This window comes from Pholis gunnellus (assembly GCF_910591455.1).
Source record: "Pholis gunnellus genome assembly, chromosome: 7".
In the NCBI taxonomy this organism is placed as follows: domain Eukaryota; kingdom Metazoa; phylum Chordata; class Actinopteri; order Perciformes; family Pholidae; genus Pholis; species Pholis gunnellus.
In genome coordinates this window covers 1,020,001-1,031,407 of record NC_136533.1, presented here as the reverse complement: position 1 = coordinate 1,031,407, position 11,407 = coordinate 1,020,001, and the positions used below count along the sequence as shown (strand labels likewise).

General features: G+C 41.8%; 1 protein-coding gene across 1 annotated transcript; it reads left to right on the top strand.

The window, feature by feature from the left end:
* The first annotated feature begins 258 nt into the window (after positions 1 to 258).
* ciao2a (cytosolic iron-sulfur assembly component 2A) lies at positions 259 to 3,050 on the top strand. The gene is made up of 5 exons (XM_079163402.1): positions 259 to 371; positions 860 to 1,024; positions 1,329 to 1,378; positions 1,918 to 1,963; positions 2,225 to 3,050. The coding sequence occupies exons 1-5, from the start codon at positions 344 to 346 to the stop codon at positions 2,323 to 2,325; spliced, it is 390 nt and encodes a 129-aa protein (XP_079019528.1). The 5' UTR covers positions 259 to 343; the 3' UTR covers positions 2,326 to 3,050.
* Positions 3,051 to 11,407: the final 8,357 nt, after the last annotated feature.

Below are 11,407 nucleotides of genomic sequence, written 5' to 3'. Positions count from 1 at the left end.
AAATACTCTGTTCAAAGTAAAAGCCCTCTGAGATGTAGTACAGTAAAAGGTACATTATGTACCTCTGAGTATAATGAGGAAATACTCAAGTAAAGTACAACTATTTCGAAACATTGTGCTTAAGAAAATGTACTTAGTCGAGTTAAGTTTGATCATTCATCGATTACTTTTCACTGGAAAAAAATACAGGAAGCGGAAGTGAGACGGATGCGCTGATTGGCTGCGAGGGAGCCAGCTGATCTGGGTGTAATTTTCACACTTCCGGTGACCGTTAAACGTACTTCCTGGTTCGATAGAGATCTCAACAGTAGCTCATGTTTGTTATGGCGCGTTGACTAGAGAGATGGAGGAGAAAGCGTTAGAGGTTTACGGTGAGTAGAGACTCCAGCAGGCTGCTGGGTAATACACGATGTATTCAATGGAGCTTGATGAGATTGGAGTGAAAAACGCATGCGCAGTTCTTTCAACTTGTATAGAAATGGCACAAAGTACTGGAACAGAACTTGAATATATGGTTTTCTGAATGGAGTTTGGTTTATTTTGAGTGAATCCCACATTATGTGACGACATTATACATAAAATCAGATTTCTTGAGTTTGGTTTGTAGTGAAAGGCACACGTGACCAGAGCTGGTACAGTAGATATCTATAAATAACTATATATCTTCCTAAACTGGAGCTTAATAACAATGTGTTATAGACTATCAATCCGAAGAAAGAACACCCAGTTGTTACACTTGTTTATCCTTTAATCATAAAATGAGTCATTTTACCTCATCAGGGAGTTTGAGGTAATAATCATCACCATCACAGAGTATTTTATTTTGGTAAAGTAAACAACCCCCCCCCCCCCCCCACAGACGTGATCAGGTCGATCCGGGACCCGGAGAAGCCCAACACCCTAGAGGAGCTGGACGTGGTGACGGAGAAGTGTGTGGAGGTCCGGGAGCTCGGAGAGGACGAGTACCTGATCATCATCAAGTTCTCCCCGACCGTCCCGCACTGCTCTCTGGCCACGCTGATCGGTGAGTCAGCTGATCAACAGCTGTATACTACATACCTATACTGTATATATGTACAGTATATATACAGTATATATACAGTATATGTACACATCTGTAAACATCATAAACGATTGTTGACTCAGATGATTTTCTGTAATTATTCAGAATCTAATGTAAGCGTGTGATTGGCTGTGTGTGGAGGGAACCAGTGATGATGACTTCCTGTTTGACTCCAGAAACACGTCATCCTGCAGCTCTCTATTTAACCTCTGAGCCTCAGACTGAAGAGATTCTTCTTCTTCTTCTCTCATCGTTGTGTCTGCAGGTCTCTGCTTACAAGTGAAGCTGCAGAGATGTTTGCCGTTCAAACACAAGGTGAGAACCACAGGAGTGACTTCCAGATCATTTTCTATCTGGCTCTGCTCATTAAAAATATCCAGGAACAGAGAGATCAGAGGTTCTCAGCGTATCTTATCGTTATTCATGTCATAATGTTTTTTATTTTTTATTTCTTTGGACATCCTGTTAAAATAGTCCGATGGTATAAATGTGATACATTTCCATTTATTTCTGAAGATATTTCACAGGTTATGTAAAGAAGAATAACGATGAACCAGAACTTTACTCAACATCAACACTTCATAAGTGACCCAGTCAGTCAGATTTTGTCCTGTTCTAGTGTTTCTTTATGGATCTGTTGGAAGGTTATTGTTTAAAAACATATTTGTATGTTTTCTGTTGTTTTGTACCGTCACTAGTTTAGATGATTAACTCTTTTGTCACATTTCTCTGTTATTCCTCATTATAAGCGTTTGTATTTAATTTAACTCTTTTAAAATAAGTTGTACTGAATAGTGAACTTCCAGCACAGCTTGCGGCTTCATCCTAACAGCTGATTTTCTTCCTCTTCTCAGCTGGAAATCTACATTTCAGAGGGAACTCATTCTACTGAGGAAGACAGTGAGTTTCTCTTCTCTTCTCTCTGTAGACTGAACACTGAGTGTAAATATTTCACTTTGATGCTAAACTTCACTCTTTCTTTCACCTGCTGCTTGTTTCTCTTCTTATTCCACTTTGTCTCTTTCAGTTGAACGGTTGAACATTTACTAGAATAAATGAATTTATTAGTGAAGAGACTTTCTACAAAATGAAAGCTCAGATGATGAAGTGTTCATCGTGACTCCAGACTGATGTATAATAAGTCAAGTTTTCTGTCTCCAGTCAACAAGCAGATCAACGATAAGGAGCGAGTGGCGGCCGCCATGGAGAACCCCAACCTGAGGGAGATCGTGGAGCAGTGCGTCACCGAGCCCGACGACTGACGGAGGAAGCTCCGCCCACCTGGGAGGGGCCTGCAGGACTCCCTCTGGAGAGTTCGGAGGTTTTATTCTGCAGCGTCTCTAATGAGGATCGTGAATACTGAGAGGGGAAGAAAGGTCCGGATGGAAGCCGGGACTGATGAGCGCGCTGACAGAGAAATGGTTTCACAACGACGGCTCTAAAAGTCTGACTGTCGAGTGTCGACGTTGAGGACAATCAACTTCTTTGTCTGCGGAACAACGTGATGTTTGTTCAGTCAAAGATCTTTAGTTCATGAATTATAACAAAGTTTATTTTTAGGTCTCTGGCCAGGAGACGACCTCCGCTTCTTTAAAGTGAAGTTAAAGCTTCATGTGTTAAAGCTGCATTCTCTCTACTGTCCACCAGGGGGCTTTAGGGGCGGGGCTACAGAGTGATTGACAGGTCTCTACCAGAGACGTATGTGGCGTCTCTACGTCACTCCTCCTCAGCCCATATATGGTCACTTCCTGTTTATCTGTTGCAAAAAAAAGCCAAGATAGCGACGATCAAACCGCGATGGGTTCATGTTAACGTCATCACTTTTTATTATTTCTGTCATAAATAAATGTGTTTTTCTGTCAGTTTTCGGACAGAAAGCTGAATTAGCTGCGAGTCGAATCAAAGAATCTAAACGCCATCGGAGTCCACGTGGTGTCGAGATGATGATTCTATCAGATGTGATTATTTTTAATAAATAAAGATGAAATATTAAAAGCGAGAAGCTGCTTTGAGTCGTGTTTGATTCACAGAATAATGTCTTTGGATCTTTGACTGTTTAAACACACACACACACACATTATTGTTATTACTGTTATTAAACACTAAAGAGACACACATACTATTTTACACCTGAAGTGAAAAAGGGTAAAAATGAATTAGATTTAAAAAGGTTCTGAGAGATAAATATGATGAATCTCTGTAGTGATGACGCAGCTCCGCCTGCAGGGGGCGCTGTGGGGCTTCATCAACATCACAATGAGAATTTAAACAATCAGAGACAATTATTACAGATATTCTCACGTTTTTGTTTTGTAATCATTGTGATGGAGAATAATCTGAGCGGAGCAACATCCTCAAATACAATCTATCAAATATGAAATATGTTTAATCAAAAGACTTTCAGTTCAATTTAACAAAAACATTTGATTTGAATCAAACAATCAGTTTGTTGTCTTCATTGTTTTTTGACGTAGTAATCTCGTCTCCTTCACGGCATATTAAGGTTAGAACAATAACTGCAGATGGAGCTGAGTGAAGGTGGAGATAATCTGCAAACAAAGGTCAGAATAAACGAGATTAACGTCACATTAGAACAGAAACCTGTTGCATCGACCTCATCAAACATCACTGAACGAGGATTCAAATGTTGATGATTTTAGCTCAGAATCACGTTTTCTCGTTAAAGACGTTTCAGTGAGTTCAGCCTCAGGAGAAGAGACGTGAGCTGCTTCCTTCATTAAACTCCTGTTTTTGTAAATGAACAACTTAAATCTTGCAGAACGTGAGTTCTTTCCCTTTGCTTTTATTTTCTCCAGATATTTAACTTCCGTCAAAGCAGCAACAGTGTTATCATAGAAACAAACTGAACGGATAAAACAGGAAAGAGTTCTTTCTAAAACACTTCTGCTCCATTTCCTGGCTTTAGAATCAGAAGAGATGAAGTGATGTGGTTCCTTGATTTTGTTTGTTTTATATAAAACTTAAATCTCAGAATATTTCCCTCCATCGGCTCCATGTTGTCTTATTTTAATAATCCATCATTGTGTTCAGTAAGAGTCCGTTATTGGAGTTTTATTTTGCGCACAAGAACGTATTAAGGAGATGAGAATTAATTTAAATATATATATATATATGATAGCTCATAAAATATAATGCATCGTCAACAATTAACCAATCGTTAGCTTGTGACCGAAATAAATATAGTTTTACATGTTGTCATTTCCCTTCAGACGGTTTCACTTCACTTATTATCCAACATTTCCCCCAAACACTGATTTATGTATCAGAACTTAGTTTCTCCTCCTCCTCCTCCTCCTCCTCCTCCTCCTCCTCCTCCTCCATTCATCGTCTCAGGACCCCTCAGATTGACCTGGTGACCCTGTGGAGGGGCCCGACCCCTTAGGTCTTGGTTGCAGTGAAGCATCGCTCTGAACGCCTCCGAGCTGCTGCTGCTGCTGTAACGACTGACAGGAAACACCGCTCACAGCCCGAACAGATGGATGAAGAGCAAAGCTCACTCATCAGAGGAAGGCAGCCTCAGAGGACCACATGGAGGTCTGTGGACGTGTGCTTCTAAACATGCACACGGGGATCGATGGGGAATGAGAAGCAGGTGCACAGGTGAGCGTGGAGATCAGGTGACAGCTGTGTCTTGAGAAATGGGAAAGTGTGGCCTCCACTTCCACTGCTATCACTTCCACTTCTCCACCATGACGCCGCCTCACTGATGTACAACCCGAGAAGGAAGCGAAACGTCCTCAAGACTCTGCAGAGACAAATCTAAACTCCTCTTCATCTTCCTCTCTTCCTCTTCCTCTGGCTGCTCTGCTCCTGAGTTTAGTTTAGAGACGGGCTTTTACTTTGAAAGTCTGATCATTTTTTGTCAATCTTCACAGGTTTACATCTTTTATTAGATTCACTCACAACCTCTGCAGAATGACCCGACGCTGCTGTGTGTGTGTGTTGTGTCTTGTTTTTATTGTGTACAACATGTACGTGTTATTTGAGCTGTTCCTGTTTCTATTTAGCTTTTATTTCCTCATGCTTCTCAGAAAGCAGCGCTTGAGAGCGTGCGCTCGTGTTCACGATGTTTACTGAGCTAATAAATCAAGAGAGGATTGTTTAGCTGTGAGCGGAGGTCTGGAGACAATCAGGGGAATGTTGTTCAAGATCACAGATACAGAAAAGCAATTCATCACGAGGAGCCAGCAGACGCATCGCTCTCTCTCTCCCGAACACAACGGCACCAGATGTGATGAAGAAGGAGAAACCTTTGAATGCTGTTTGGAGAAGAAGATGGATTCATCGTCTGTGACGTCGACCACAAGTCTGAGAAAGTCTAAACGTCTCCAGAGGAACATTGACTTCTTAAGTTAAGAGTTTAATTAAGGCCGCTTCCCCCTCAGTCATGAGATGAAGTTCACCGGCCTTTGTCCTGCAGACGATGATTAAACACACCTGCATCTGAAATAACTTCAGAACTTTAAGCCAAACCTTTGAGACGACATCATACTTTGGGACATCATACCTCCATGCTGGAGGAGCTGCAGGTCACAGGAGGAGGAGAGTGAACCCAGAGAGCATCTCAGAGAGCCGACGAAGACAAATGGCCCCAGAAGACATGAATAAAATGTCTGGACGTCTGTCTCACATGATGTTTGACTTCATTTATATTTGTCTTATTGTGACATGAAGCAGCTGTGAGAGTCAGACGTCTTCTTCTGTTGCTGCAGCAGACGGATGATTACTGATAAATGAAAACAGCAGATAATATCTGAGATTAAACCATGACTCGCACACACACACACACACACACACACACAGGGAACAGAGAGGTGGGAGGTGTGTCGCTGCATCAGAGCCATAAATCATAAATGTAATATCACTGTTTGATGTCGAGGAGCTGGAAACATCTCACAGAATGCCAGAGAGCTCCGGCTGTGATCGATCACGTGACGCGAGGCAGAGTCTCAATCCTCCAAACTAAGCCTGCAGCAGCTTCACTGGTTGAGATCATTTATTAAGACCAACGCTGGATTAACTAAGGAGACAAACAATAAGACGACGTCGGCCATGTTTGAGTCCATCAGTGTGACGACGTTCAGAGTCAAGGTTCAGGTCTGCTTCTGCTTCATCACAGAACCGACACGAATAACTGGATCTTTTAAAATGTAATACTGACAATGAAGCCGAAAGGTATTTAATCGATCAATTGTTCTCATAATGATGAGGAGGCATTGTAGTTACAGAGACCACTCTGGCCTCTGATTGGCCGGTTGGATCAGTGTTTGTTGAACCGCGTTGATCTGAATCGATTTTCTTAAATGTTCTTTTTTGCTCTTTTGTTACGTCTCAGTCCTCAGGGATCTAAATATCTTCCAACTTTCACCAAACCGGACGCCAGCAGCACGTCTTTGAGGTTTTTAATGAGCCAGACAAACACGTATCACTGAGGGAAGCCTCCAGACGTCACTTCTCCTCTCAGTCACTCAGGATAAAGCGAGTGGACATCGAGGTAATTGGCTTTGGAGACGGAGCCGCCTCCCTCGGTGTGGCTGCTTGAGCCTGAAATAGCTGCTCAATTACCGGCTCAGAACGTCTCCGAGTGTCTCCAGCAGAGTCTGATGAACAGCCTCCCCACCAGCGTGCAATCTGTCACCGAGAGAAGCTTCAGGAGCCGAGACTCTGATCGGTGGCCGTCTGTCTGTCGGGTTGTTCGGTCGAAGCTGAACGTTCCCTGAGAGGTCGTCGAGGGATCCGTCATGTCCCGAGGAGGTTCCAGATGTCCTCAGACGTCCGCTCACTGAAATGTTACTGAGAATGTCCTCCGAGTCCTCAGAGGGCTTTGAAGAAGTCAGCGTTTCGGAGGGATTTCTAGGAGAAAAAGGACCAAAAGTTTCATCTTTGGGGAGGAGACGTTCGTCGCTCATTTGCAGTAGAAGTTAAGAGGGCATGTGTAGATTTCCTCCTATTATTGCTTTATTTATTATTGATTCCTGACTTCATCTGTAGCTGAGATGAGCCTTAACTTGATCTCATTGAGGCAGAACTGAGCAGCGTTAACGTCGTCAGCGGATCAAAACCTTCAGACCTCCAACAGCGATCAAGCGTCAAACTCTGCCAGACCTCCCCCGGAGGATGTCCTCCTGGTAAACCATGCTTCCTTCTATGTGAACTTAACATTTCAAAGCAGTGTTTGAAGTATTTATCTACACAAGATACAACACGAGGAGCTCCAGCAGAGCGCTGGTTCACATTACTACCACCTCTGCAGAGATGCACTCCTCCCTGCAGGAGAAAGATCCTCAAAGCAAACGTATCCTCACACAACCGCTCCTATGATGCTCTATGAAGAAATGATTAGTGTAGATGTAGACGGCGGTCTGCTGGGTGAAGGTGCTGTGGTTGTTCACCCCGTCCTTCCACCCTGACCTCCATCTTCTTTATACGACGTCACCTGACTTCCTCAGAAGCAGCTCTGCACGTCCCGGCTCACGAGTCGTTGGGTTGTGTACGAATTATAGTACTTTACCTTCATCGCTATAAAGCTATAAAGACGAAGGATGACTGTACAGAAGACGTGGACGTGGTCACCGTGACGTCACCCGTCAGTTAGAGTAGATTGCTGTTTTCACAACTCGAGTTTGGCATTTTGGTCGTCGCCATGTTGGTTTATGGTCGTCGCCATCTTGGTTTTTTTTTGCAACCAGAAGTGACATGAGAGGGCGGGAGTCTTCTGACCTTTCCTGTTTGTGCGCTTTTCTAAAACCAACATAAGAAATGAAATCGGTCAAATTGTAACGAAAGGTAAATAATCGTACTGCCCATCCCTTCATGCCCCATTCAGTGTTTTTAAATCATAATTAAACAGATATTCTTACTTTATAATCTGCAGAAAGCGTCGTTAACTGTTAATAAGTGCATGAAAGAGTAAATATTATTTTTAATAAAGCAACAAACAAACTGTTAACAAAGGTTTAACAATGATTAAATGGCTGTTTATTAAAACTGGATGAATGTTTTTGTAATGCTTTGACAAACAATTCGGCTTTTATTAACGTTCATTCAAACGTCTACAAACGTGTTCTTTGCTGTTATTAATACATTCTACATCACTAATAATACTGTTAATAAGCATCTTATAAGCACTTATAGATGCTTATTACCTATTAAGTAACAGTCGTTACAATGACTTCAATACAAAGCGTTGACTGTATTTCTGTAGAAACTTTTCTCTCAGAGCTGACGAACGCTGACGTTGATCCGCTGCTGAGGCCGCTCATCCTCCAACCAACAACTGTAGTCACACACACACACACACACACACACACACACACACACACACACACACACACACACACACACACACAGAGGTGTGAGTCGACTGTCAGTATTCAGCCGTCGTCGGGCAGACTTCCCTGCGACAGCGGGACGGTCCTCCGCGTTCCCTCGCTACCGGACAGGAAGCTGACACCTTTAAGGTCAAAGCGTCAATTATAAAATGTCAACAACAGCAGAAACACGAACGCGTTCAAACGCAGAGTGACCCGAATACAGAGCAGGGGCTTCTGGGAAATGTGTTCATGTGTTAGTGTGAGGTCCCTGTGTGGACGGACAGGACGTGTTTGTGTAGTTGTGCGTGCGCATGAACGTTTAACACCAAACGGTCTCTGATCGTCTAGATTGAGAGACGATGACATATTGAGAATTTGAATGTGAGCTTGTTTTTTTTAATTGTCTTAATAAATAAACTTCCTGTGTATTTGTCTGTGTTTTTGTACTGCAGTAATAGTCCAACAGTCCGTCCCTTCATCAGAGAGAAGGATCACCTCACAGCAGGAACACCACACTGAGGATGTTTTCAGGTCTGCTGCTGAAACTGAATATATTTTCTCTTTTGACCTTCAGGCTGTTTGCTGCTTGTTATTTAAATGGAGTTCTCTGAGAGTAGGCCAGTGTCTCCGTTTTAATGGGATGATCTCATGCAGCAGCTCTCACTGGGACCGGTCCAGCACAGTGTGCTGGTCTGTGGGATCGTGAGCCTTCAGAACATCACTCACGGGAATCACTAGACTACAGATAGTACACGTATACTACTCACTCACTATAAATGTTCTATTCATTATGAATATTCTGCTCATGAATCTTTCTGCACTCTCATCAGCATAAAGACTCAAACTGACGTAGTCGCCGTGACGTCACCTCGTTGGTTTGTGGACGTTTTGAAGCCTCGAGTTCGCCGATCTGTCCGTCGCCATCTTGTTTTTTTAGCAACCAGTGAACAGGAAGTGACCACATCTGGACTGAGGAGGAGTGACGTAGACGCCGTGCGCTCCTCTCTTGCACCGCACGCCGGGTTTTTCAGGCATTTTTAGAAGCGCATAAAAGTGTGGTAATAAACGTCTGTGTTTGATGTTTGAATATGTATTTAATGAAACGTATTTAATATCTCTCTCTGGAGTCTTACAGGAGCCATCATCTACAGATTCTCGTGCTGCTGGACGCTGACGTGTTCAAATCTGTTCAACTCCATAAATGTAACGAGACAACAAAGTAAATGTGAGAATCTGGAGGAACAGGAACACTGAGGAGCAGATTCATGAAAAGACTTCACAGCAGCTCAACCTAAACAAGACAAAGAGTAACGGAGTGAAATGCACCTTTAACTGCTGTTCACAACGATTCTAATGAGGTCATCTATTCATATTTAAATGGGCCAGAAACATCTTTTATTTTCTGTTTTTCATCTCAGCAGTAAGACTTGGACAGTGTGATGTAACCGTCCTTTTATCTCTGAATATCATTTATGCTCCATGAGAGGCAGAGTGACGTTCATTCAGCTGTAGCTTCTATATTTGAATATCTTTCCTCCGGTTACCTGTTGATTCTTCTTCTTTTATGATCTTCTGTTCTTCTCTTTCAGCTGCACACAAACGTTTATGAGAGGAGCTGAAATAAACCTCTATTCATGCTGCCTTTCATAGAGTTTCATCATTTTATGTTTTTCTTATTATTCATTATTATTTCTGATTCTTTTGTGTTGTTTATTAGTATTTTATTTATTATTTCTCAATAATAATTTTTTATACCATGATCAATTTATTTTATTAGTATTTTAATTGTATTTTATTAGTATTTAATTTATATTTTATTAGTATTTTATTTGTATTTTATTTATATTTTATTAGTATTTTATTTGTATTTAATTTATAAATAGCCGCTCGTCTGCTGCTCAGGAGGGACGAGGTTCGAGGCCGCCGGGCGATCGGTTCGGAGTAAATAACGTGTTTCTGAGGCCTAATAATCGTCCATTATTTACTTTTATCATCTGGAGTTCCCTCACTCACTGAACTGCTCCCAGCAGGGTTTCATAGCGGAGCAGAGGAATGAGGTTTAGAACCTGGAGGACAATCTGAGAACTCCCTCTGAACCTCAGAGCTGACCTCTGACCTCTGACCTGTGAACAGTCTACGGAGCACAGACGTCACACAGCTTCCTCTCTGGAGGACAAACAAAGACATGAATGAAGAAGACATGAGACACACAAACTAAATCTGTTCTCTGTTCTGGTGTTGGAAAAGTGCTCACATCAAAGAAAGATCAAAAGTCTTCAATCAATGGGTTCACTGCAAAACATGAACTGCTGATAGATAATTCAGCTTAGTTTGAGTTTCAATGTGACTAAATGTGAACAAATAAAGTCTAGAAATGGACTTAAAGCATAGAATGTCTGTGAGAAGTGGACGGAGTCGTCGGTTTGTGGACTGACGTTCTGAAGCCTTAAGTTCAGCATTTTGGCCGTCGCCATCTTGGTTTTTTTGCAACCAGAAGTGACACAAGAGGGCGGAGCTAAATGTTAGAATTGTGAAAACAACAACACTGTAAAAGAGTTAAAAAAGTTAAAAAAAGTAGGAAAAAAGTAAAAAATAAAAATAAAAAAAAGATTATGATGTTTTTTTTTTTTTGCTATCAAAAGAGATTAGAAGTGCGGATGCGCTTCAGTGACGATCTCCTCACAGGTCCCTTCCTCCCCTCACCAGTCTTTCCATGAAAACGACATGCAATTCTACATATTAATACTTATGATATATAACATCTAACATTTACAAAAGTCACCAGTAATAGTTACCTTGTGTAGAATTGCATGTCGTATTTTTTCCGGCAAAAAAAAACAAAAAAAAAACATCATAATCTTTTTTTTTCTTTTTTAACTTTTTTTCCGGAACAAATACGCCATGCAAAAAAAATATGGGTGGATATATATATAATTTTTGTTTTTGTTTTATTTTGCTGGCGGGAATGGGCTTCCATAGTTTCCTTTGCTGTCATGTGTGTGTGAGTTAT

What these genes read in the sequence shown, in the direction of transcription:
- ciao2a (XM_079163402.1), top strand. Translation starts at nt 344, where the DNA reads ATGGAGGAGAAAGCGTTAGAGGTTTACG. An exon ending in GAAAGCGTTAGAGGTTTACG is followed by an intron (nt 372 to 859) that starts GTGAGTAGAGAC and finishes CCCCCCCCACAG; the next exon opens with ACGTGATCAGGTCGATCCGG. An exon ending in TCATTCTACTGAGGAAGACA is followed by an intron (nt 1,964 to 2,224) that starts GTGAGTTTCTCT and finishes TTCTGTCTCCAG; the next exon opens with TCAACAAGCAGATCAACGAT.